This window comes from Cyclospora cayetanensis, unplaced genomic scaffold, assembly GCF_002999335.1.
Source record: "Cyclospora cayetanensis isolate NF1_C8 unplaced genomic scaffold, CcayRef3 CcayRef3_contig_33, whole genome shotgun sequence".
Classification (NCBI taxonomy): Eukaryota; Apicomplexa; class Conoidasida; order Eucoccidiorida; family Eimeriidae; genus Cyclospora; species Cyclospora cayetanensis.
The window spans coordinates 1-27,245 of record NW_020312292.1 but is presented as its reverse complement, the minus strand read 5'-3'; the positions used below and the strand labels follow the sequence as shown (position 1 = coordinate 27,245).

At 54.1% G+C, this 27,245-nt stretch overlaps 3 protein-coding genes across 3 annotated transcripts; all 3 read right to left on the bottom strand.

Moving 5' to 3' along the window:
* Nucleotides 1–7,576: 7,576 nt before the first annotated feature.
* On the bottom strand, nucleotides 7,577–17,177 carry LOC34622728. The gene is made up of 12 exons (XM_026333941.1): nucleotides 16,124–17,177; nucleotides 15,868–15,972; nucleotides 13,816–15,766; nucleotides 13,103–13,318; nucleotides 12,654–12,913; nucleotides 11,989–12,537; nucleotides 11,039–11,923; nucleotides 9,144–10,751; nucleotides 8,647–8,894; nucleotides 8,273–8,424; nucleotides 8,059–8,149; nucleotides 7,577–7,918 (listed from the first exon to the last, which is right to left on the bottom strand). Exons 1-12 carry the CDS (start codon nucleotides 17,175–17,177, stop codon nucleotides 7,577–7,579), a joined length of 7,461 nt encoding a protein of 2,486 aa, XP_026189726.1.
* Nucleotides 17,178–18,173: 996 nt separating this feature from the next.
* On the bottom strand, nucleotides 18,174–19,190 carry LOC34622727 (glycine cleavage system H protein, mitochondrial). The gene is made up of 2 exons (XM_026333940.1): nucleotides 19,146–19,190; nucleotides 18,174–18,911 (listed from the first exon to the last, which is right to left on the bottom strand). The coding sequence occupies exons 1-2, from the start codon at nucleotides 19,188–19,190 to the stop codon at nucleotides 18,174–18,176; spliced, it is 783 nt and encodes a 260-aa protein (XP_026189725.1).
* Nucleotides 19,191–22,822: 3,632 nt separating this feature from the next.
* On the bottom strand, nucleotides 22,823–26,925 carry LOC34619514 (the record flags this gene model as incomplete). The annotated part of the gene is made up of 9 exons (XM_026333971.1): nucleotides 22,823–22,894; nucleotides 23,019–23,075; nucleotides 23,287–23,374; nucleotides 23,580–23,777; nucleotides 24,081–24,202; nucleotides 24,772–24,862; nucleotides 25,097–25,167; nucleotides 26,255–26,515; nucleotides 26,636–26,925. Coding segments are annotated over 9 exons (1,250 nt in total), but the record flags the coding sequence as incomplete, so codon positions are not given.
* Nucleotides 26,926–27,245: the final 320 nt, after the last annotated feature.

Below are 27,245 nucleotides of genomic sequence, written 5' to 3'. Positions count from 1 at the left end.
GATCGTAATGGAGGAACAGGCAGCGGGAAGGTAGGCAGATAGAATGTATAAAATAATACTACGTCAATGAGGGCGGCAGATAACATTCACATCGCCAGAAACAAATCAATGGAGAGCTCTCCTGGCAGCGAGAGACATGAGCTTCAAGAAAGCCCCTTTAGGTCTTTCTGCTGCTGCGGTTGCTGTTGTTACCGCTGCAGCGGGGGGACCGCGACTGCAGCTGCTATGGGAAGAGGAGAGCAGGCTAGGGCCAAACTGTTGGTGAAGGCCTCTTCAGACACAATCCAAGAGCTTAGTGCCTCCTCGAGTGCATTGTCAAGAAGCGCTGCAAAAAGCTGCGCACTCATGCGCCTGCGGCATCGGGTCAGAACGGGGGTTGTGGGGCGATCTCCACAACAACTGCGTAGCGATGCAGCCAAAGCTGTGCAAGAAGGGACATCTATAAAGCTGAAATTTCGTCAGCGAAGAAAACTCGGAGGGCGCCTGAGGACCCATAATGGCAAGTTCGTCTAAAGAGAGAATGGCTGACGCGCCTTTGGCTGAAGCGCCAAGGAGAGAGCAATCGGCTGCTGAGGGGCGTGCACACAAGATAGCACATTACGGGAAGGGAAAGAAAAAGGTAGGGGCAGAAAAAATCCCTATAGGGTGCCACTGCAGGCTAGAAGTCCCAATAGCTAGGCAACGCATGAAACCAAAGAAAAAAGCATTTATGGACTTGCGAAGAGGCCTACCTCGTATCATACTGGATGTCTAAGACCCAACCAACAACGTCACCCCGTCGGCTCTTGCACAGTCTTGTGCCACTAGATAGGGAAAAGACAAGCACACGATGGAATCCTCTTCTTCGGCCTTTTCTTTACGTCATGTCAGCGGGGCTTTCGTCCTGCCCATGCAGCAAAAAGCAGCCTTCCTCCGTGTGTAGCTCTTCTGCTGTGGATCCACCATCTACACGCTTTGACGCATGGCTCTAAAAAGTGAAGCCGCTTTCGGCAAAGCCCATCAGCATGTCAGACCTGAAACTTTTTGAAAGCCGCACCATCACCGTCCAAAGGGCCTTTCCTCTGCGAAATCATTCGCACAGCGCCAAAGCGCAGCAGCGCTCACGCAGCGAGATAAAAGTCGTCTTCAGCAGCCGCCTATCAGATTCTACAACAGGCTGATGAGGGACAAAGTAGCAGCAAAAACGCTGATGACATGACCCTATGCACAGGGGCCTCGGCCTTCTCTCCTCTTGAATAAGGTGTTGAAGGCCTGGAGACAGCCGTCATTATCCGCAATAAGGGAACCGCCCTCTGCAGGCCGATGGGACGCTCCAAAGAGATAAGGCAGCCTATTCTCATAATAAGCATTCCGCTGTTGAGGTGTATATCCCCACTCAGACATCATACGGCGAAGGTCCTGCACTTTGAGGGCGCAGGCACTAGACCGAAGGAGGGCTTTTGAGGGCACTTTTAGGGAGTTGAGGCCCACCAGAGAGGAAGCAGAACATCGTAATGGGAGCATCGTGAGAGTTCAAGACACCCATTTTGAACTAGCGTCAGAGCCTCTTTTCCTTTCGGCGCCACTTCCGCACGCAGCATCTACTGAAGAAGTCCGTACCAAAGATGCAGGCATGTCAGGAAACTCTACCCCGGACGCCCCCTTCTCCACAAACCTTCGACTTCGATTCCTCCAGCAGGCTGTCTTGTGGCTTATAACTACAAAGACAGTAATGCACTTGGTGCTCCTGGAACGCAAAAGGGTTGCACACTGCAGATATGCTGCTGCTGCATGCTGCCACAGAGGGGCATAGGGCTAATGAGAGCGGGAGGGCCCTGGAGATCGCCCAAATAGTTGCGTTCCTTGTAAGGTGTTTTTCCAGCTACTACTGGTATGGTTGGCGTATTGCTACTACTCGCGTTTGTTGCGACTTGCCGCATACCGAGTGATGAAGGTGGACTCCTGAGACGCATTGCTGCTCGGTCAGGAGGAGCTTTCCAATGCAGGATCGTCTTCCTCTCGCTGCTATTGTATGCGTTTACCGCTTGTTGCCGCTGCTCATGAACGCATTTTTGCGCCACGCTCCGCGGCAGCTCGCCCTCGCGGCCACACCTCACGGGTGCCACTACAACACCTGCTTCAGGTGCTAAAAGGAGTCGTGATGCGGCAGCTGCACCTCAGTCGAACTGAGAGCTGCACCGGTACGCGCTAAGACGTGCCCTCCCGCTGTGGCTGGTGCAAAAAGCCGCTAGACAACCTTGGTCATAGACGTATTGTTGCTGTTGCTGCAGTTGCTCTGGCTGGATCCGTCGGTAGGCGCGGCCTCGACTTGAGCATTTGCTGCTGAAGCAACGCCTGCTGCTAACGCAGGAATAGAACGCTCTTGCCGTTGCATTGCAACGCCTGAAATTCAGATGCTTGGAACTCGATTATGTGCTCATCCGTGCATGAAGAGTCCCTTAAAAGCGTGCGCACAGCTTTCGCGATATGCCGGACCTTTCCCGTAATTTTAAGCTTAGAAAAGGCCAACAGACGAGCAGTCACATTGGCTTTAGAGAGTGTGCCGTCCATTGTGGGGGTGCCGCACGCCAGAAAGCACAACACACAACGGCAGCCGTCTGAAGGGTCGTTGATTGGCGTCTTTGCAAGCGGCCAGTCCCTCCAGTTTTCTTCTCTACGCCCTTCAATCCTGTTGCAAGTGTTGCCGCCTTTCAGAAGCAGGGAAGCCAGAAATTTACTTTGCTTCAGCTAAATTTAAAGATATACGTACCTTATTTCACAACAAACGACAGAAGTCATAGCTTAGCGGGGCAGAACGCCGCTTTTGAGGCACAGTAGGCAAGTCGCGTGGCACTGGAGGGGTCGCAAACACTGCGCCGCTATACACACTGGCCTGACGCTCCTTTACCCGGTAAAATGGCTTTCTAGCTCTTTTGCATGCGCTGCCGCAGACGCAAGCCTCATCGGCAAGGCACTGCAGCAAGACGAGCCACAATACCGGCAAGCGCGAGTGCGGCATCGGCCCCTACGATATGGACGCAGCTAAGCGCGTTGCGACACATGTATGCACATATTGATTATGGCAAAGGAGGGTGGTAGCAAAGCACACGCAGAAGAAGAGACCCTGGAGTGCTCAGATAGGCACAATAGTATCTTTACTAAGACAGTACGCGTCCAAGTCATTTCCTCTCAGTCTGCTTCTGGGGCAGCAGCAAGCGCCTGCTCCTCGCATGCCTCAGCTTGCTGTCATTCATGATGGTGTGAAGGCGCTGGTGTTGGGTATTTTTGCGCGCGAAAAAAAAGGAGCCTTCTTAAGGTCTGCGGCTCTTTACAAAGGGAACGGAGAGACCTGCTCAGCAGGGGCGCTGTGAGGCACAATTGCCGCAAGCACGCGAGCGAGAGGCGCACATACACACACACACACACACGCATAAAGCAGCAGGAAGAGCGTGCAAAAGTTGCACACGAGAGAGAACCAAGGAAGATGTGAGAAACCGAGCGCAGTTAGCGTTGGGGTCCGAGGTCAGCTTCCCTATCAGGAGCAGGCGGAGGATCGTGTGCGCTGCTTTCCAAGCTCACGCTGCCTCTTGAATCAGTACTTTCTCCACGGAGAGTGGCAATAAAAGACGTAGGGATGCAAGGCATGAGGCAAGCCCTGTCTGCATGATTCAGAGTCTAGGGCGTATCTATAGCATCTCAGGAAGAGGACGGACGACACGCAAGCAGTCAGCGACACCGTGCTGATGGTCCTTCATTCGCCCTCTAAAAGCCGCGTGAGCTTGTTATATCTACGGTACTTCCTGTTGCTCAGAGGAATGCTGCAGATGTCACTGGCAGAGTGGCTGCTCTTTGCCTCTTTCTTAGGCAGCACATGACCTGTGCAAGACCTAGCAAGGAGGCTTTTATGGCATGCTCTCCGCGAAATTGTTTTGATCAGCCTAGCTCTCCTCAACGCGTTCGTTCCCACCTGTTTCTACGAATTGCAGCAGGCTCGACACCGCGGGGAGGCTCAGCAGGGCCTGCATCAGCACTGGCCGTCTTTCCGGTGCCTCGGTTGCCACAAACGTTGCCGCCGTTGGTATTGCCAGTAATGCCTTTTCCCAAGAGCCATGCAGTAGTGGAAAGGGGCACCCTGTATATTCTCTGCTTCACATTACTTGAAACCAACACCGCCTGTGATGGTGCTAAAATACTCTTTCGAGCGGTCAACCATAAAGGATCACATTACACAGAATTTCTGGGTCTACATAAAATGTCATACAAGCTTCCCTACAACACGCTAAACCTCCTAGCATCCACGCCATTCTACTCCTGACGCTACGAGCCGACACGCTGAGCCCATAGAAGCACAGAACAAGCTCGGATATACGCAAAGGGCAAAGATATGCAAGCAGGAACCAGACTGCGCCGGTCTCCGTGTCTCGGAAGCCTCCGCATCTTTGCTGCGTGCCTTTCCGCCTTCTTTGACCCTCAGAGACCCCCTTCGAGACCATTCAAGGTCTATGTAGTAAGCCTCCCCACCCTAAGTCCGCAAGAGGGCGCCTTGCTGAATACAGGCTACCGAGTCTCTGGCTCAGAAGCGAAGGAACGGCCGAAGGCCTAGGGCCCCTGGATCGCCTGTCTCGCGAATGGTGAGCACCTTGCTGCTCGGCGTCCCTCTTAGAAGCAGGTGTTTAATTCCTTTGTTGGAGAGCGTCGGGAAGAAGCAAGTCATTTGGTTACATCCTGAAGGATAACGTCATGAGCGCAACGCGCAGAACGTTTTGCTACAACAAAAATGAGGAAGAGAGGAACGAAAAGCTGCAAGGTTGCTGCCTCTAGACGCTCCGGCCCTTTCGAAGGCTGCATAGAGGAGAAGGTGCACCAGCACAAGAGTAACATATATAGTGTATGTGGATGGAATGATACTGTGCGCGGAGTGACTCATGTGAAGACCTAAGGATCGTTCCCTCACCGCGAGATGTTAACACTTCTCATTGATGGAGGAACTAGAATACGCTGTGACAAGCACTTAGGAGAGGAATGCCCGTGCTGGATGCCGCTCCGCACACCTTCAGTCACGCTATAGAGACTCTACCGCAGTAATTGTAGCTGTCTAGGTCTGGGGGGAAGAGGGGGACGACTGCAATGTGGAACCTCGCCTTGGCCTGCGCTGAAGGCGTGGAGAAAAAGCAGCAGGTCAGGTTTGTACACTCCCGCTATCGAGAGCCTGGTAGACAACCGCGCCCGCTTTTCCCTGAGGCTCTATGCACGTGCACGGCACTCGCAGCGGAGCCGTCCAAGAGAAAGGGTAGAAAAATTCAAGACCGCCAAACGCGAACATGGGACTTCCGTGAGGCCGCATGCGTACCAAAGGGGAAAATCGTCACCCATACAGTCACAATGACTTGAATACCTGTGTGAAGGTGTGAAGAAGAGACCTTATAGGGGCGCTACGATTTTACACGTATTTCTGGATGAACAGCCTAGATCCTGGCCGCGATAGGGCGAATTCTGAGGGCAACTTGAAAGTTTGTGCAGCTCGCTGATCTGCCCCTCCTCCTTCTTTGGCCATTAAATCTCTCAAACACAATTCGACCCACAGAAAAGGGCTCTTACCGGCCTACGAGGCCTGTAGGTGCCCTCTAATATTTGGCGTGTCCCCGTGCCGGCGAATAAGGGCACAGACGACCGCCATGCACGCGCACTTGGTGTCTATACACCGATTGCGGCTCCACCTCGTGCGAGGCTGTTGAAGGAAGAGGTCGATTATACAGGGGGGACGGATGCATAGTTAAATCATCGAATGGGGCAGGCAATCAAGCCATAAGGGTGGTAGTGTGGCGTCTATGGCAGGGCAAGTTGATTCATAGCCCAGTTTCAGCACCCTGGGGGTCACAGGAGAAAAGAAGCATGCTTACGCACTGTGGTTAAGAATTTTCCAGTCTGCTTCCCTCGACCCCCAAATCCCGTATGTGGCACTTCGATGCTGCTGCAGCTCACTATCGCTTCCTCAGGGAACCCGGAAAATCGCAAGTATACACGTCTAAGGTGACGATATCGACACATTTGCTGGCCAAATATCTGTTTTGGCCAAAGTGTGTAAAGTAGGGAGTGAGCGAGGGGTTCTAGGATCACCCCTTGCAACTCGTTGACTGATTAGTAGAGTAGTAGACACTCTGCACCAAGCGGCTTCGGCCTAACAAGAGGCAACAGAAAAACTCCTGCTGATTCCTCCTTATTTAGACACTCTGGGATGTTCCTGCTTGAGGTCCCCTCACCAGGAGATCTAGGGGCCCCCGCGTGGCAGGGAGGTCGTTTTCTCTAGACGCACTTCTTAACAGCGAACATTCCACAGTCAAAGCGCAACAAGTATTTATGCGCTTCAGTGCGTGCTCGCCGTTGCTCAGCTGTTCTCGTGGAAGTATATATATATCTATAGGATACGTAAGGTCCTCGCGTGCTGTCGTTAGCTGGCTCTCTCTCAGTGCGTGTCTTCCATAATATCGTGCTCCTTCGCACCTGAAGCGTATTGTATTGCCAATAGCCATGACTTATGATCATCTACAAGAGCTCAGACCCTACCACACAGCTGGGGAGTGGCGACAGCACCGCTGGCGCGCGCAAGGCCATGGGCAGAAGCCTCGACCTTGGACGTCGCACCGTCTCCATATTTCTTCAGTGCCACGCTTGAGTGTAGCTCTGTTTGCGCACTTGCCTTCACCCTTTCTTAATGCTCTTGATTCAGAGCTACCTGCCCGCATGTCTGCACAGCTGCGCTTCCTGCCTGCTGTTGTGCCGATTGTACTTCCCAGCAAATATAGCAATTTACGAGTAGGCTATGCTTCATTTGCCACCCCCTAGTGGCTTGGGGCTGCTCCTGATAACACCTCTCAGCTTCACAAAGATTTCCTTTCCCTCTTGTGATCTCAAAATTCAGCAAATTCCGCAGAAAGGTCTCTTCGCAGCAGGACGGGACACAGGCTGGCACGTTGCGTGCTGCCAACATCTCCCAAATGTATAGGGGCAGGTTGTACGATCCAGAGACGCTGATAGAATAAAATTTGGGCGATTTGTAGCAGGCAATACGTGGTGGATAGTGCGTGGCCGTAGCAGCCCACTGACCTTCTACTACATGCATTATCTCACCAACCCCCGGGGTCCGTATCTTTCTGACTGAGCACTTGGCCTCACACTGATAAAACGGATTATCTACATACACATGAGAAATACAAAGGATTAGAAAACCCTCCGAGATTCCGGTTGTTCGCACAACTGTGCGCGTCGAATAGGGCAGCTGCCACTGTGAGCGCAGCTAAGCTTCCCTCTACCTGAGGCCCTCCCCCTGATTGTAAAAAGGTGGCGCTGCTGTTCCCTCTGGCTGATATCGGTAGCGGAATAGGGGGTGAGCCGGTCTCAACTATCTCGTTGTATTCTCGACCGCTTCGACATAACACAGGAGGCGGCTGGGGTAACGGCGAACCCGAGGCTCAAAGCAGATGCTGGTTCGCGTACTCCCAAATGCACATGGACGCGGAAACGTGAACATTGAGAGAGCGAATGAGGCCGAGCTGAAGGCATAGTCGGTAGATAGCACAAGATTCAGTACATTGCAACCCTAAAGCCTTCCTCCACTTCTGCCTATCCCCCCTGATACCTCGTTAGACATATAACTGGGGCGTTGACGCAAAGCAACAGTTTTTATTACCTGCGGAATTTCCACACAGTGGTCAATGTGAGACATCAGCGGGGCCGGCATGCCTTCCTTTTCAGCTCCTAGGACCAGAGCCGTCTTTCTAGGGAAGGCGAACTCGCCGAGCACGTGAGAGGATGCAGTTTGTTCCAAACCAACAATAGAATATCCCTCAGCGCGCAGGGCATTAAAGTAACCTGGCAAGGTGGCAGCAGGCACCTGTGTGGCGGACACCAGCAAATCTAGGTAATACGTGCGATCCAGATCCTAGGAAATACTGCTTGCGGGAAAAATTCGAGACGCCTAAACCGTTTGCCACCTGCCCGTCGGGCGCACGCAAAGGAGGCGAAGGCTGAATATTATGGAGAGTGACTTTTCTGCAGAAACAACAGATTGAAGACTCTTACTGCGGTCATGGGAAGCCACTGATGCGCAGAAACAGATATATTTCTGAAAATTGAGTCCTTCAGTAGATCCAGCGAGTTCACCACAAGTGCCCTGCGCGATGACACACCACAGATAGAGACTCTGCATAGGTTCTACTGGTGTCTTCCCAGGTACCCTTTGAACGGAGGCGCTAAGCAATGGCCACCTGCACAGAGGCTCTTTCATTCCACCGACCTGACATTAAAAACCTCGCATGTGCGGGCGAGGCCCCCCAAATTGGGACTCTTGTTCACGAGGGAGGCGATCACAATAAGGTCGCTGCGCTGCCTCAGGGCGCTAAAGCTAGCCGCTGCGTCTCCGCTCAGGAGGCAAGCAGAAGGCGCTTCCTGCAGCACGTGTGAATACGTGTACACAACGGCCTACTGATAGGCTTTCACAGGGCATTGAAGCCCTAAGATCTACTACCGAGTGCGGCTTTAGTGCATGGAAGGTCCAACGATTGTGACCCGCAACAGGCTGTACGCCTGGCTGGTGCAGTATTCAAGGAAGGGCTGCGAAAGCGCTGGTCTCAACAACCTCAAGGCACACGTATGCATCATTCGTCGCACCACCACTCCGTATTGCTCGGGGACAAATTTCCTTTGGCAGGGGCCTGGGGATCCTGCTTCAGCTGCTTGGGGTTCAAACGGCTTGACTTCGGCATTCTCGGAGAGCAGCGCTGTTCTATCATGGAGCTGCGGAAATTCCTCTGCAGCGCCTTCAGAGTGCCAAACCCTCTTCATTTCATCCTTCACGGCTTCTTTGAGAGCCACTGCAAGGGCCCAGGAGGGTCTCAAGTCAAAGTCTGATAAAACATCTGCAAAGCGACGGTTGTGAGTCTCTTCCGTCTCCGCTATTCCAACCACACCAAGGCCCATCAGAGCCGCTTCTGCAGACAGCACATGCGGCTCGCATGTATGCATTACAGCGGCGACACATCCAGGAAGGCAGCCGCCAGCACCGTCAGGAGACATGGAAAGCCATTCAATGTGCGAAAGGAGACATTTTTAGTGAAAGCACTGGTGCCCCGCCGTTATGTTGCACGAGATGCCAGGACGCTTCTCACAGTGCCCCCGACTCCGCAGTTCCCACGATGACCCCCAAGGTACACTCAGACAGCCGTGTCGCAAGGCGGCAAGATTTGAACGAGGTGAGATTTTAAATAAGGCGCTGCTTCCTCGTAACTTTGTGCAGCTACGCTGAAGAGTACAGAAAAGCCTTATTTCACAACATAGAGTTTGCTGCTTCCCAGAGAGGGTCTCACCGTGCTGCTCAGTGGTCTCCACTAAAATGCCAGACTCAGGAATGAGGCTGCAGATGCCGCCGTCGAGCTCGGGATCCCATCGACTGAATGCAGCGGCGACCTTGAAGGCCATCATTCTGCATTCCTTAGCTTCATCTAGCATCGTAAAAAGCTGGGGGAGGACGTTGATTCTTTTGTGCTCGCCGGTTTTCGAAGAACTGGGCACCTCCTTTTGGTGGTCAACGGTCTCAAGAGACATAAAACGGTGAACAAGAAATTGCGCAGTGGCACGGCAATACGCCGCGTTAGAAGTTAGGTATGGCGTGATCGCCTCGAGCAGCATGCTCACCGTTTGGCTCAGCATCTCCTCCTCGCCTTTGGGCAACCACTTGTGGATGTTAGAAAGAATATATCCACCTATGGATAAAGCACTAATCAGCACTTGCCTAGAGGCGTTATACCGCTTAAGGGTCTCAACAATCTGCGGCACGCAGCGATGAGGGGCCCCTCGCGCCAGCCGCACAGCAACGAACTCGACGTAGTGCCTCACGTCGGGCATGAGAGGGCAGTTCAAAACACCCCAAACGCCCTTCTCCAGGTCTTCGCACGCTTCAATAACGAGTGAGCGGGCATGGCATGACAAGCAGGAGAGCGCTTGCCAGGCACGCAGTTGCCTGCGATGCTTTGCCGAGTTGGGCATTGGAAGACGCGCCTCCGTAGACGAAGCAACACCAGGTTTCTGGAGGCCCCTGTTCGTATCAGGAAATCCTGCCTCCTCGATTTCCTCCACGTGAGAGGACACGGACTCGATTGCCTCAGTGGCTAGGCAGCGGAAGACGGCCGAGACAGTGTTTCTTAGGAACGCCTCGTAGGAGCTTTGGGGTGTGCCATACGGCGGCAGAGAACCACACACCCCGTCAAGAAGCGCCAGCGTCAGCAGTCGCACGAATGCTGGTGTCTGTTGAAGGCGTGCGAATCGGCGAGGCAGAATGCGCGGCAGCAAAGAAAGGGCCGGGGAGAAACAGCGGGATGAGCTGGTCACTCGCAGTCCTCCGCAAGGCAGTGCATTTGGCTCTCTGCAGGCTGGGAACTTGGAAAAGAAGAAGGCAGCAGGGTCCAGTTCCGATAGGCCGCACAGCTCACCGCACCGTGAGCAGGTGTTTACTGCCTGTGTGCTGCCGACGCTGCTGTTGCTCTCGTCCGTGTTGCTGGTGGTCTTCAGTGGGGTGGTAGAGCACGGGGAGGCAGAGAAAGTATCCTCCTCGAAGGGCTCCGCTGGACACGCGCCGCCATCTCCATCGAGCAGCACAAACTCACGATGCAACAAAATGCTCACCAGCAGCCGGATGTACATGGGGGGCAAGGAGAATCCGGCTGGGATGCCTTGAGAGGCCGCGTTACCGGCACGGAAGAGCGAGGACAGCAACGGCACTGAAGACACGCACCCACAAGGGGAGCCAAAGCAGCAGCATCAGCTTAGCACATGTGAAAGCAGGTAGAACGCTCTGAGTAACCAGGAAGGCATCCTATATTGTAAACACTCGGGTGCTATAAAAAACACCCGCTGCCAGACCTTTCAAGACATAAATATATATATGCCTGCCCGGCATTAGAACGTGTACAAATATATGAATATAACATTAGCTCAGCTAAAACGTTTAGATCGTGTGCTATCATAGGAATCAGAACTATGGGATTCAAGCTCGGTGATGACGCACAGACGACGGCGCGTGAAAGGGCCAGACTGGCAGCCCCCTCCGCCAGGAGGTCACGAGCGAATTCAAAGACAAAGTAGAGGCCATCAGGCACGGGCGTGTTGTCATTGGGGAGTTCATCCGATTGGCTTGAAGCTACCGACGGAGGTGCAGCCTCTCGAGAAGACAGAATAACCCCCGCGAGCTTCCACTCGGCTTCGATCATGAGTGGATGCAAGACGACACAGCAGAGTCTTCCAACGAGACTTGGCGGCATGGCCATCTCGGACCGGTCTTGAATAAGCCTCCTGCAGTCTGTGACAAAGGAAGCTAGGACAGCGTGTGCAGCCGTTGCTGTGTCTTTTGTAAGCTTTCGTGAGTTCTGTGACTCCTGGTGACTCCCCACGACACGCTGTGCCACCGTCGGAATAGCGAAGGAAGCTACGGCCTGCAATAGACCTGGAGTCTCATGCACATAGGACCTCCCGATCTCCTGCATCAGCAGTAGGGCAACACCGAGAGGGTCTGCAGTCGCTTCAGGAGCAGCGTTGGCTGCTTTTGCTTCGAGTTCCTCAGGCAATTCAGCTGCTGTACCTGCCCCAGCTGGACAGCCGCTCGGCGGCATCAATGCACGGTGCGCCAGCTGGCAGCTTGCTACCCGCGCAACATATGCTCTGGCACCATCGGCAGGCGTGCAACGTGGCAGAAGCTTCAAATGCTGCGGTCTCTCGAGAGGGGCATTAGCTGCGCTAGCCGCTACAGCGAGAGGTCCTGCTGCAAAAAGCGTCGCCAGGGCATCGCCTTTGCTCCTGTAGAACCATGCGACAACATCCAGCCACGTTGCCCATGACTTCAGCCCTTCCGGTAGGGGACAGATCTCTGGACTGATCCATGCAGATGAACTCAAGGCTGTTTCATGTGCGCAGCAGAGGCCACACACAGCACACACGGGGGCTCAAGAAGGTTTCTTGAACGGCCAGGTGAACGCGAAAAGACAAGCTCCAGAAAACGTGGCGACGCAAACACTCGCTTCCCCGGTAAGCCATCACAGAGCGCACACTGTACGGTGTATCCGGTAGGAGGGGAGCAGCAACGGCTGATGCGCGAGAACAGGAGGGAGGAAGGCAATGCACTTGCCCTGTTTGTGGCTGAGCTGCCCCCTTCTTCCGACTGCAACCCTAGTACGGCGAGCTTACCTTCCGCATTTGCACCAACGTCTGCGGGCCGCAGCTCAGCGTGGGGCAATGCCGCGTGTTTCAGAGCCGCCAGAGCTTTTCTGTTCATGGAAGAGCCAATAAGGCCGTTGGCACAAACCCATAAGCCTTGCAGGAGAGGCCCCTCTGAAACCTCTGGACTGTCCAGAAGGTTGGCGCTCTGCGAAGCCCCTATAAAGGCCCCAATGACGGCGACAGCAGTTGCGACCAGCAGCAAATGCGCTGCAGCATGCATGCACCCCGCATTCCGCAGCATAACGTTCGGATGAAGCAATCGGGGATCGGTGCCTGCCAAGCATCCCGCTGAGCCTTCGCCTTATTGTCACCCCACGGACTTGCCTCAAATTCTCTGACTGAGGCTTTTCAGGCTATGCGGGTGCGACTGCTGGCACATACACGCTTGGGAAAGAAAGCTTAATGCTCACCTCCAGTGGTCTGCGCCTCATGCCGAATGCCCCATTTCCCAAGCGCGGCAACAGCTGCCATCAACAGCAGAGCAGCTGGGGAGCTGATGCGCCGTCCGCTGCTAACGGGGGCAAAGGCTGCCTCTAAGGACATCTCTGGAAGCGCTTCAAAGCCTTCCACAAGTCCTTTTGAGGGGCAGAGGCACATTAGGCACCTCAGAGCACAAATATGCTGTTGCATGCTTGACCACATGCCTCCGTACGTACCGGCCGCCTGGGGCCTGCAGCACAGAGCAACGTGCAGCTACACAAGTCTATGCAGTGCCTGACTCCAGCATCGCGTGGCGTTGCTCTGCATCCCTGGGTCGTTTATTAGCTCGCCCGGTATTTCCCCTTTCAACCAGAGACTTGTATGTACACTGCACAAGCGGCAGCGGCAATACCCTACGAGGTCGTTGCAGCTGCGCTACGTTCTCTTAGGCCCCAAGACGGCTGCCCCCCACCATGAGTGAAATGAGAGTGCGGGAGCACTGTTATTGCCGCAAGCTAACCAGAATAGGACGTTTTGAGTGTCTGCAGGGGGTGAGGCCGCCAACAAAGCGCGGGAAAGGCCCGTGAAAAGGCTGTATACAGCCATACACGTCTCGTCGAGGTACTGAGGCAGCACAAACAAGTCCGATAAGAGGCTGCAAGGGTGACACCGCAGAAGACATAATTATCACGACAAATCGCGGTAAAGGAAGCAGCAGCGCGGAACGCAGACACAATCGGTGGCTGCATTCGTATGCACAGCTGGGCGTCCTCTGCTAAATTACCGCAGGGACAGTCGAATCTTCGAAAATTCTCAAAGCCTGACAGGCTTACTGCGGATGCGGAAGCAAGGCTCTGGGGTGTAGGAAGCTTGAGCACAACGCCTTCCAGGGCGAGTGCTGCTAACAACAACAGTCTTTTCTCGTTCTGGTAGACCTCAGACGCGAAGCAGCTCGCTGCCACGGCCTGCAGCATTCGAACCAGCACCAATCCGCAAGCATATATGCCATCAAAGGCCATCCAACAAGAACGATCCACGTGTGAATCCCCGCTGTGCTGAGAGCCAATCGTCGTTCTTAGCTGGGAGCCTCGCAGCTGTAAAGCGAAGGCGTAGGAAGGGCACCAGCAGTAGCGATGCCATGGCGGACTCTACAGTTTGCCGTCGTGCCTCACACTTGAAGCCTCGTGATGAGGCACAACAGCAGATACCACCGCCAACAAGCGCGCCTGCATGAAGGCTGCGTGGTGCTCTCGGAGCCGCTGACACTGGCCTTCTTTCGCTTCCTCTTGAGTGCCCCCCTTAGTTGTCAGGCTACGCTGCACCAACTGCTGCACTGCATAGCCAAAGTCATCTAGGGACGGAAAGGCAGCGTGCAGCAGCTGCAGCAACGCCGGCTCCTGCTCTGCCTCCCCTGTCTCCTCCAGCTCATTGCTCCTGCTGTAGGTGCCTCGCAAGCTGCCGCACCAGTCAGATGCCTCCCGAATCTGCCTTACGAAGAACGTCCAAGGGAGTGCCTTGAGGAGACAGCCCACTGCGGAAAGACACAAGGCTCCAGGTGAGGCGTGAACAGCCACAACTCTCAGCAACCGCTCATACAGGCCCCCTCTAACGCAATGGGGCGTTGTCGCGATTACGCCAAAGAGGCGACTGATGGCCTCTAGGAAGATTTGCCCCTGTTGCTCCCGCTGTTGCTGCTGTTGTTGCCGCAGTAGGGAGAGCTCTTCTCCCGGCAGCAGCAGTGCGTCGAGGAAGATGCGAAGTGGCGTATATGTGTAGCAATGCTCTCCCACGGCCGATAGGTATTGCGCAACGCAGGATAAATTGCTTTCCTCGTCTGCCACCTCGAGACGGTGCTGCTGTTGCTGCCCCCGCTGCTGTTGCAGCTCGGAGGCCTCGAGCGCGAGTCTTTTCAGCAAGAATTTCTGCACCGTAGCCTCCGCCTGGCGGCAGTCGTTGCTCCGGCAGAAGAAGGAGGGCACTGCAATATGCGGCACGAGTGCCCCCAACACAAAATCGAGGGAGACACACAGCAACAGCGAGGGAGGCCCTTGAGCCTTCCCTTGGTGGCACTGGGGGGGAGCACCTAGCCCGTCACAACACAACTTCATGAAAGAGAGCAAGAACGACCTGCTGAGGAGGGCGTTGTCGTGAGCAAAGGCTCTAAGCAGAACCGCCTCCACCCACAGCGGCTGTACACTGAGCGGGGGGGGCCTTGCCTGTCTGCCGCAGGTTTGACTGACTGCTGCCTTGGCAGCAATCGCGCAGAGCCCACGGAGCGTTTGCTGCTGCTGCTGGATAAGATGCTGAGAGAAGTCGTCTAAGGCCTCCAGCAGCTGCATGAAAGAGCTCCAGCCCAACCTCTGATCATCTGCGGTGATACAAGGGCGTTTCTCGGATGCCGGAGGGCAGCTGTAGGGTTCTGCTGCGTCACCCCAGCCCTGCATACGTTTCTGCAAGGGCTCCTCGTGCGCTGTCTGTACAGCCAGCAGCTGCTGCATCAACTGCCGCGCGTTGCTGCGCACAGAGCCAATGACAGGGCACGCCAAACCCCAGAAAAGCCACCGCCATCGGATGTCTGAAGGCCCCCAAGCGCATTCCCTTTCGCTCTGCGCTTCGCCGCTTGGTGGCAAAAGAGTCTCAGCGGGTGAAGACGCATCGCGTGACACAGGATGCGATCGCACTTGGCGTACGAACCGCTGCTCAGCAGCACTGAGAGACTTTGGAGGGGGAAGGCCTTCTGGAGACAGGAAGAGCGAATGATACTGGAGCGCCAAATGGAAGGCTTCCCCGCAGCGCGGAGGCGGCACCGTCTTTCTGAGCATCGCGAAGACGTCCAAGCTCACACTGCTTCTGTTGAGCCATAAGCGGCATCCCTTCTCGCTGCAGGTGCCCCCACTGCTGCCTGCAGTCTGGTTCGTAGCAGGGGCAGGAGGAGAAGGCGTCAAGCCCGCTAGCAGACGGTGCAACGCGGCAAAAAGGAAGGCCGAAGCTCCCTCAAATGCCATCAGAGAAAGCACTGCGGGCAAAAGATAGCGGCGTGCCGTGGAAGCCAGAGGCTGCAATGTAGCAACCGTAAGGATATCCTGTAACAACGGCGCCGTTTCTTGAGCAAAAAGCCCCAATTCCTCCTGCAGTCGTGGACGCAGCGCCTAAGACGCACGCAGCTACACATAAGGAGCCACCCCTTCAGCAGGCAAGCCCAGCGTGATTTGTACGGCGCATGCGTCACACATGCTGCAACAACAAACGCGCAGGCAGTTGACACGGCAGCAGCGCAGCAAGCGCAGTGTTCGCACGGCCTCAAAAGGTCTATGCGCGGCGACAGCATCAGCATATATATAGATATATAGGCAGCACAGGGGATGTCCATTATATATATATAGATATATAGGCAGCACAGGGGATGTTCATATTATATATATATAGATATATAGGCAGCACAGGGGATGTCAAAGACAGCCTGACGGAGCAACCTGACGAACCTCATTGGCCGTTTGCGTGGCCTTAGAACAGAATTCCCTCGCGAGGGCAACAAGAGTAGCAAAGTTGAGCCCTTTGAGTGTTTGAGCGGTATCTGCAGTTGAGGGCGCCTCCGCGGATGCCACTGCCTGCTTACTGAGGAGGAGGCTATCTCCCTGCTGCTGTTGCTGCTCCCGAACTGTCTCGGAGAGTCTCCGCTTGAGCTCACAGAGCAACCACGTCGAGGTGATGCCGTCTTCGCCAGCGCTGCAGCGACTCAAGGAAGAGCTTGCCACGAGACGAACGAGGAGCGAAACGGCAGCGCCATGGAGGGCCCTCGCCTCTTCTACGTCTGCGTAAGCCGCAATCGTGGGAAATCTTGCAGCACTGAGATCAAGCGGAAGCCTCTGCTGCTGCGAGCGACGCTGTGCACTTTCCTTGTGCTGCGCCTCCATGCCCTTTCTGCTGGCTCTGCCAAGGTGTTTCGTGCGTGCGCATTTCGAGAACTGCTGCCCCCTTGTCGCGAAGTCTGCAGCTGCGGGCAGCACTCGCAGGGTTTCTACGGCAGCAGCAACCGCATCCGCAGCACGGAGGTCGAGGGGGAGGTCCCCTACAGCCGCCTCTGAGCCTTCCAGGAGGCCCTCCAACACGAGGAAGCAACCACAAAGCAACCGCGGGTGCAGTGGTGAACGGAGCTGCTCCGTGCGATCTGGATCCCCGCATTCTGCAGGCTGCAGCAACACTTTCCACTGGCCCTGATCGGCGAGCAGCAGCTCCACAGCTTCGCAGCCGATCTCCCGCAACGCCGAAAACGCATGGACAGATCCAGCCTCGGCAGCGGCGTCTTTCGCCTCGGAGATCCACACTCGCACAGAAGCAACAAAGGCCTGCCGCGTTCCAGGAGAAGCTCCTAAGGCCGCGTGTATCCTCTCAAGGGCATGCAGCAGCTTCCGTCTGGGAAGCCTTGCTGCAGACTCTTCACTTTCGGCTGAGTCTGCCTCTGTCGGGGAAGCCTCCTTCGTCAGGGACGGGGGAATGCCCTGGGGGGTCGCCATTGACAAAGCCGCAAGAATACAGAGAGGCGGCGGAGGCTAGAAGCTAGCGCAGATACATGGCATTAGTGAGAATTCGGTTCATGGGAAAGGTTTATTTCCCACACGGTGACTGCAGTCGTCCCTCCTCGAGGGCCTGAGTATCATCCCTAAGTCCGAGGGGGCACTCGGGGGGGCGCTTGGCGCTGGATTCCCGTGCAGAGACAGCGTGAGAGCAAACTGCACTTCGATTTGATGCTTTGGCCTTTTTAATTACAGTCAATAGCAAAAGTTACAGCGGATAGAGCTTCGTTTTCAGCGCAGAAAACGGCCAGCTACTTGCCGGGAGGCCTCAGGGCAGGGCCCCTCTCGATCCCTACAGGGTTCGCTGAAGATGGATCCTTCGTGCCTTCTGTTTATTAAGAATCGTGCAAAAAGCGGAACGGCTCGTCGGCGCACAGAAGGCGCCATGGGAGCCACCGGGCAGCACGATGGCACGCACAGCAGGCCAAGGTTTTCCTCCTTGCCCTTACAAAGTGCGTCCTTCTGGTGCCTCGTACTTGCCGTAGGCTGCCATAAGGGGTACTGAATAAAAGAGTTTAAATTGCCAAGATACTACGGCGCACGCGTCCACCCCAACTAGGGAAAAACAGACCATCGCATTCTAGCCCTCGTGCTGTTCAGACTCCGTACAAGCGACAGCGTATCTCCTCCTGCCCAGTATACTCAGTGCGCACTAGAAGGGATAATTAGACGGCGCCTTTCATGAAGCCGCATAAGCAGCCAAAAAGAGAGTCGTAAGTAGGCCTAGAGTTCATTAGATCCCCCTGCCTTCCCCCCAGGGCACTATGCCTGTTGGGACGGCTGGGTAGGACTCGCTTCCTGAACTGTGGCACAGCCTAAAAGCTACTCATCATCACCGAATTGTACATACAACTAGAACCAGTCCGCTTACCGACTGGCCTGAAAAAGCACCTAAAAAAACTAAAGGAGTCTGAGTCCGGTGTTTGTGCAGCCCACTCAGTTTTCATCAGCTGCACCAGCTTCCCGCCGTACGTGGGATGCGTAGGCCGCTGGCGAAAGCAGAGTTGAGCAGACAGAAGCGTGAGACAGTGACTTGTCAGTGTCTGCGCTCGCAGATTGGGATGGTTCTACGGTCATCATGAAGATCCAGCCCTCGCCCTCTGGATCTCTTGTAATCAGGCCAGGATCCTCCTTCACCTTTTCATTGAATGCTATAACGTGCCCAGAAACAGGAGCATACACCTCAGCCACAGCTTTTACGGCCTCGAGTGCACAGACAGGATCTCCTTTAGCCACTCTGACCTGCGTCTCCTTATCCACCGGAACCACTGCCTCAATAAATACTATTTCCCCCAGTTCGTCCGCTGCAAACTCTGAAACCCCGACCGCTGCCTTGGACCCATCGGGCGTCAGAAACCGAACGTATTCATGGCTTTTCGAGTACAAGATCTTCGTCTCTTCTGCACCAACTGAATTAGTTGAAACGTATCTTGGCCCCACGTTCCATCTTTCAGAAGCACTGGGCTGAAACTGAGTCCCTCCCTGTTGACAAGACGCCAATGCGTGCCCACGGACTCTGCCTGGCTGCCTTACGGCGGAACTGAAAAGTTTACGACACACCAGAGGCTGCGAGGCGGAAGCTCTGGTAGTGCAAACCCTTGGTGGATGCCGCAAGAGAGTGTGGAGGCGAGTAAGCATTTCCTGCTCAGGAAGTTTAGCTACGGGGCCTCCGAGCTGCAGGGATACGAGATGATACGTTTTGTTGCGGTCCGGAGGAGCGCTTAAGCACTTGCTGGCAGCACTTGGGTCCTAGAACCGACACCGCAGTCAAGTTCAACTCCGTTTCCCGGAGGGAAAAGCCGCGTTAAAGAGCAATACCTCAAACGGTCTCCGTGCAGGGAATGCCATGTCCAAGCGGTGCAAGATCCTTCATGAAATGCTTCAACAGTAGCAATGAGAAGGTCGTACCAGCAATTCAAATGCCTCGGTGCCTCCAGCGGCGGCCAAGGGCATTGCAGATTCAGATGAGACTTGTTCTTGATAGACTATCGAGCTCAATCACCCTGTTCAAAATTGTTATTTGAGAGAGAATTCTTGTATTTGGGGAGGAGAAGACACGGTCCTCTGTGCATTTCTTCTGTTCCTCAACACAAAGCCCCAATAAATCGCCAGATTGGTTTCTACCCATGTATGAACACTAGAGCAAAAGGACTAAAGGCTTCCTTTGGAATTTACACTTAATTGTAGTTTAGGCGTATCATGGTGCAAGACTAGAGGGCTTTTTACGGGGATGGGGGCAGGAGGTTGTCGACACCTCGAAAACGTGAGAGTCAGTCTCTTGTGAAATCAAGATAGCAGGTTCCCCCACATTAACCCCGCATCGGAAGATTAATAGTTAAAGGTAAAAGAGACATCGGAGTGATGTTATATATCCGTGTGGGTGGGTGCATGGGAGGAACCCTAGCGTGCACATTCCATAGCTAGGGTGTAATGGGTAACTACCGCCCTGTTAGTGATCTCTGCACTCGCATGAATGGTGCCAGAGACCTAGCACATGTTAACCTTTGTGCTTACGCGGGCTTGTGAGGCTCTGCAAGCATCTACCCCGTGTTTCAACGGTTAACGTGATCTGCACGGCGATGTATTTACTGGCACTAACTTGACTCCAACCACCCCGTCAGGCAAGGTAGTACTAATATTTATTCAGAGCACACCTTTGTCCGTGAGAGGTTGGCGGGCTTTGGAAAGTGTGCACATATGTTCAATCTGAGTATATCTGCCGTGTGGCCATGTGGAATTGCTGAGGAAGCATAACGAAGCTGCTTGTGGGTGTCCTACTCAAGTTTCTTCACAGATCGACCGGGGTCAATTTTCTTAAGACACACAGAAGCCCTTAGCAATCGTTTGTGATATCAAGCATCCCTTTTGCATGGCAAGACATCCCTTGCTTTCATCCAGCGGGCTCAGCGTTTTGACACTTTCCTCTTGCTCATACCACCACGGCAGGTGTGACCCGTATAGAATCCGCAACCGGCTGGTCATGCTGCTGTCGGTGCTGCTAATGGCGCAGTTGCATTCCGCTGCGCAGGGGGAAGCACTCGAAGTACCCCGACACTTGGCGGCTACGGTGTATGGGGTAGACCATACACTGCAACAGAAGGGGGATTTGCTATCGGTCGAAAAGAAAGTAGAATTCTCTCGATACATGTAGCCAGTGCCTCTCACAACCCCAGTTCCTCCGTTGCCCTACCGAGGGGCATCTTCCTTCCTCGTAATCTGCTTAAAGCGCTCCCTCTTCGGCCTCGTTTACTTCATCTTGGAACTAAGACTGGATTAGAAGCCGCCTACAAATGTGCGAGCGTTAGGATTTACTGCTCTTCACTCAGTAAACTAGTGGGCAACAGTGTAGTACGGCAGGCGAATCTGGAATAAACACCAGAGTTCGCGAGAGGACAGGCAGCGGTGGACAATCAGAAACATACCACAATGGTTCTGGCCTATGGCATCGATTCACGTTTTGCTGCAAGCTATAGGATTTCACAGCTCAGTAGATCCGGTTGAACTCTAAATTCTGTACTGTAAATCCGTAAGCCCCCCTGCTATGCCAGCGGTAATTATCGCCCCATTGCCAACAAATGTTTGCATCACCACCCCTCTGTCGTATTTTGGAGGGTACTTAAAATCTAAGTTCCCTGATGCTAGTCTTGCATAGCTTAGCTGCAAATGAAGAGTAGCAATTGAACGCTGCACGCGAATGGTTTCTATGCAGGGCGATCGTTTTGGGGTTTATTGCCCTTTGTGGAAGAACGCGATAAAGCAAGAAACAATGGATAGAAAGGAACATAAAAAAACAAAAAATGAGCAGCGGAACGCATATAGAGAAATATAAGTGGGTACAGGAATCAGGAGTTAATAAAATGAGAGATCTTGATGCTATTGCATTTCGATGCGGTTTATCCCAGACTCCTGGTCATACAGGCCATGAAAACACAAGAAAGAGGCGGAAATATAGATACAAGCACTCGTCGTCTTGTTGGCGCCTCGTGCAAAACCGGTCAGAGAAAGCGTTTCATTCTCTCCAAACCTGAGCACAAAACAGAGAAACTGACCATCCAACGGAATTTGCATGCTAAACACATAACCGCGAGCATACGAGAAGCCGCCAACTAGCCATTACGATATAAGCGGACAGCGGTACGACTTGTACGAACTACATAAAGATTGTGCCGAAGGGCACCAAAAAATGAGCAAGAAAGTAAGAAAAACATGCCGAGCAGGGTAAACGCAGGAGGTTGTAATTTGTAAAAGGAAATGCAGGCGGGGTCAAAGTTGCAGTGCAAAGAATCATACGCACCGCCAAAGCTGTCCAACAACTCCGAATAAAATTGTGAAGCCTCCATGTCTCCCTAACAAAAAATGCAAGCCAAAGTGCACTCCCAGACAGAAATGTACGGAGACCCGTATGCGAAAAGGAGGAAGAACAAGCAACGAGTAACCCACGAACTGTCTCACATAAAGCCTCAATGCAATTCATCACCAACACGTAAAGGTGAGAAGCATACGCACTGTCTGCAGGGCAATCACTGAACAGAATAAAGCGGCAGATGGTCCCTGTTAAGCCCGAAGATAGCTGCGGGCAAGAGGGGTCATTGACAAGCACGCCGGAGTCGGGGTACATAGACAAAATGCCAGAAAGAAAAAAAATACCCGCTTAGGAAGACAGAGCAGTGGCGATCCGTATGCAAAGGCCATGAAAAAAGAGGAGAGAAAACGATACCGATTCGTGGCTAGGGAGTTACACTACAAGAAGGTGCTATGGCGTAGAAACGGACAAGCCAGCTGACGCAAGTAAAGGCAAGGAAAATATTTCATGCGGAGCAGCAGAAAACTATCAGACGATTAAAATGCACCTCCGTTTGGTAGTGCACTGCAAGAGAGGCAATTGCCCTTAGAACAGCTTCCGGGGCTTTTTGAAGGGCAGCCGCAAGACGCCCATCCCTCGGCCTCTACACACACATACATGCATGCACAGCAGACACGAATACCAATACTGGAAGGTAGTTGAGCTGCATGAATACGAAGAAAACCGCTCATGTGGCTTTCAAAGGCACCCCGCGACCTTCGCACGCCTTTTCAAAAGCTCAACACACTGGGTGAGCAGGAGCTGCTGCCTGAAGCCCTCTTTAAAATTCTTTTTCTGCCTTCCTTCCTGTGCTGTTGCAGCTACCAAATGGGCCTTACCGCGCCGCAGTAGAATTTTCGGAGCAGCAGACGCGACGGTTCTGAGCCTTCGAGAGAGAGCACCTTCGCTAAATAGCTGAGCGGCAAAGCAAATCGCACACCACAAGTGCACACCTGCACGCATGCCCTGCATGCGAAGACACCGCGTGGTGATGCGAGCTTCATAGAGCCTATTCACGCCGTTTCCTACCCCCTCCCCCGTCTCCGGCATGCGCTGTATCAAGGATAGGTACAGCCACCTCAAGAGGCCCTCCTCAAGAGACCCTTGTCCAGACTCCTTAAAGCCTCGTACGGCGCATGCGAAACAACCGTTTCCACAATATAAGGCTTAATAAAAGATGCTTGAGGCTTTACCAGCGTAAGAATTGCTTAGAGGTGCTATTAATCGAAACGCTAAGAAGGCCTTACCCCTCGAAAAGACGCTCTGCCCAAACCGCCGGAGTCAAAGGCCCCACAGTCCCCAGGAGCCGCAACATCTGCAATATATGCGCATGCATGCAGGATGAACGGAAAAAGCCTCACAACAAAGCAACATTAGAAAGCTGCCTCCTAAAGGGTCACGAAGGCAAAGAGAATGTAAAGCTGCAGATATAAGCCTACCATAGCGCATCCGAAACACTCTGCAGCGGCTTCAGTAGATTCTGCAAGAAGCCAGCACTGCAGCGTAGGAACACATCGCACCAAGCAGCCCCTACAGCCTCGAGACTAGCGCATACCCGTCCACTGTGCTCCCCTCCCTGCCCTCTTCGACTGCCATGTTCGAATCGCAGCCTATCGGCGGATAGCGTCGTCTCAAGACTTGGATATCTTGCCCAACACAGCTCCTGATGTCGAGGAGGCCCCTCTTCTCTCCTAAGGGAAGCCTCACCTGCTGAAAGCTTCTCAGGGCACTCGAAAGTTTGTTCTGCTCCTTTTGCGCAGTCCCAAGGTGCCACCATAGAATCGGCAAGTCTGGCCTACATCCACACATCCGACACCCCACAGACCAAATTTGGGATTCTTGTCAGCTGCGCAGCACACACAGCTTTCTGGAAGTCTGCGCTCCCCGTCACCCCCTAGGAGCTCTGTCTGTGTGTAGGGAACGTCTGCGTTTGCAACGCCACTCGCTGCTGTCCCCTGAATCTCGAAGCGTCCACCAAATCCGCTTGCTGCCGAGAGTACCTGCATCTAACGGCCGTGAAGTAGAGTCTTTCGGCAGCCGCCCAGTTGTGAAGAAGCGCCTGAGTCTGGCCGCTTCCCAGATGTGCTGCCGCTGCAGCAGGAGCTGCTGCCGCCCCTGCGGCAAAGGCCCTTGCGGCGGAAAGGAGATCCCCCATCTCGATATACGCAGATCCGAGCATGCACCATCCTTCGCTTGCCCTAATAACAGGCACAGTTCGCAGGAAGCCTCGAAACTGCAGCAAGTCCCCATATCTCAGGCTTGCATCTCCTGCGAGGCTGGGGAAGCGCGCAAGGATCGCTCGGTGTGGAGAGTTGCTCGCCACAGGAGCACGCAGGTGCAGCGGAAAAGCCCGAGACATATGCAGGCATTTCGTCTCCCTCGGAGAGATCCCAACTCTTGAAGACAAACTGAGGAGAATTCGAGAAAAGGTCTGGAGAAACGTGACGCCAGGATTTCACAGCCGAATGCTCACAACTACCCCAAGAGGCACAGCAGCGTACGTTGGGTTGAGTGCCGTTGCGGCATGCAGAATCTCGACGGCCTCTTCTTGGGATCCCCCGAAACGCGCGAGGTGTGCAGACACCAGAAGCGTGCCAAAGGACCCTGGGGAGACTTCTTGACACTGCAACGGAAAGCAGTACAGGAACGCCAGTACTGAGGAGGATTTGCGTTGAACAGCTGTGAGGAGAAAGGAAGGGGCGGTTGCAGCGCGCAGCCCGTAGAGTGGAGGAGAATAGCCTTGCGGCGGGAGTCGTCGAAAAGCGGAGAGCAGCGGTCTAAGCAGGGGTGGCAAGGAGGAGTCTCCTGTGCAAGGCTACACGTGTTTGCAGAACCATCAGCAGGGGAAAGAAGCACGCAACATGCACTCAGAACGCAGCCACACGGAGCCCTCGATGCATTCATCTGTTTTTGTGCAGGCCTGCTGCTGCCCATGCGAACAGTAAGAAAGTCGTGAAGGAGAATTCCCACGACCCTTGACTGGAGTCAACAAGGAGACGCGAAGGAAAAAGATGAGGCTGTTTGCCTGCTTAGGCCGCTGCTGCTGCTGCGTTTCTGTTGAGGATCGCCTTTTGAAACAAGCGCTTCTTTCTTGAAACCTCTGCAAAAGGCGAGGCTTTGAGCCTCCGCTAAGAGGCTCTGCAGTGTATGCCATTCATGGAGGCTTGCGTGTTCGCTTCGCGTCAAGCTTACCCTCTCTGCCAGCCTCTGCAGGCCCTGTAGATCTTGCCGAGCCACTAGCAACCGCGCGAAATCAGAGACAAAGTCCAGACGGGAAGGGTTTCTGAGGTGCGAAGTAAAGGCAGTGCATGCGCATTGACACCAACACGCAGCACCGAGGCGTGTGTGTGGGGAGTCCTCCTCGGAGTCGTCGTGGCGTTCTGCCGAGAAGCGCATGCGCCCTCTCTCAAGAGCACAAACGCTTTAAGGGAAGAGGCCAGCGAAATGGGGAAAGGAGGCAGGGAGATCGAGGGTGGCAGGGGGGAAATCGCCGCGCATGCGAAGCCATGTAGCCTACAATTCTCCTAGCAAGGAAAAGAATTCGAGGGCCCTGCTCTCGTCCCCCAACTCGCACGAGCACTTCGCAAGCTACAAATAGAAGCACACGCAGCAGGAAGCATAGAGAGAGTGAGTCAGAGAGAAAAAGAGACGAAGGTGTGGGGGCGGCGCGCATCAAACACGGGAAACGCAGCAGTCCACAGCGTGGCAGAAGAGCTGCACCACAGCAAAATAAGCCTCTTCCGCCACAATTGGGCTGTAATACACGGCAAAATACCCCAGAACAACTGGTCAGCCGGATCTTCTTCGGCGAATGAAGAATTGTTGCTGCCGTTCATAAGCGCCCTCCCATCCCCTCGAAATTGCCAACTCTGGTGGGACTGCATGCGCCTGCATACCTGTGCCAAAATCAAAGGGCATTTGGGAAATGCCACGGAGAGGTGCGCGAGCTCTGCAGCCGCGTCAGCGAAGCGGTTCGTCCTCAGGCAAAAGACTGCAAAAAAAAATTCGCCGTACACCCCAGCAGCAGGCAGTCCTAAGGCCTTCAGGAACGCAGAACGAGAGGCACCAAGGAGTTGTTCAGAAAGAAACGAGGGCGTTGCCTGAGCACGCACCACACATGACGCCAACTTCACACAGGCTTCAGCCCCCACCACACGCGCAGCGAAAGTCTCCTAGTGCGTGGAATAAGGAGACGGAATGTTTGAAAACAAGCGCGTCCATCATGGTTTAAACATAGTGGAGCTTCGGGGTACACTGACACTGCATAGAAATGTGCTGCTAATCCAGATATCTCTATGGCTTGTCACAGCGGAGATGTGTATACATCCATGCATACACATACAAATGTATGCACAGATAAATACATATGTACATATATATGTATGAATATATGTATATTCATATATATATATACATAACAGAAGAAACACAAGGCATGGATGTACGCGGGTAGCCGCCCCCTTTGCAGGCCTTGCTGTCGCCTTCATTGTGTGAGTGTCGTGAAAGCGCATATTAATTTGCGACTGCATCCATGCGCTGTCGAGCAGCCAGCTTCATAGGGGAAAGGTCCCTCTCAGGAAACATTGATTTGTAGCACGGGATTTCTCGAGCAGATCACAGGTGTGATGATTTCATGAAAGCCCCTATTCCACGATCCCAAGGCCTTTATTGTTACCCAGTTGTAATCTGCACCGTCATTGCAAAGCGAGTTAACAACAGCTGCCGTAGCGGAGCTTCCGTTGTCTGCAGAAAACGCCGTATCGAGGCAGGCTTCCCCATGCGGCAATCCCCCCAAAGCCTCCGCTGCGATGGCAGCTGCTGCCGTGGCAGCGGCTGCTGATATTACGCAGCCTCCCCACGCCTCCTCCTCTCCCGTAGACGCATTCTGCTGCTGTTGCTGTTGCTGCTGCTGCTGCTGTTGCTTCTCCCGTTGTGCCTGCTGTGCGTGCTGCAGCAGGGGCTGCTCTGCAGCGGTGGCGTCCTCTGAGGCTTGCTGTGAACTGCTGGTTCTGAGGCTGTCCTTAAGGGGCCTATTCTGATCGCGTTCAGGCAGCACGCCACGATCAGTTTCCATAGCCTGCTGCTCCTCCTGTCGCTGCTGCCACGCCACTCCGCTGAGTCTGTCTCCGGATCCCTCAGCGGCTGACGCTGCTCCGGGGGAACGAGCAGAGTGGGGAGCAAGGCGACCACTCCCTTCAAGGGACTGCGCAGCCGGTGCGCCAAGACCGTTTGCATACAGCATTCCAGCTAATTGCAGTGTTAAGTCATCCCAGGCAGCAACGAAGCAGCGGCACAGGCGGAGCGCCTCCACAAGCGCTGCAATACACTCGGGTTGCCGTTGTTGTGCTGCGAAACAAGACAGCAGCGACAAGAGGTGCCAAATGGCGTAACAAACCTTAAGCGCCAGGGATGCATAAAGAGACAGACAGAGAGAGAGAGAGACAGAGAAAGAGAGAGAGAGAGAGAGAGAGAGAGAGAGAGCGAGAGAGAGAGGGAGAAGGAGACATTGGCGAAGGTCACGCAAGAGAGACAGCCTAAGTGCCGCAGAGCGCACACCACAAAGAACCGCCTGTCGTTGCAGTTGTCGCACGCCAGTAGATCGGCAGACCACCTACCTCGACTCAAATCCCAAAAGGATCTGTGATGCCCTCTGCTGCTGCGGCGTA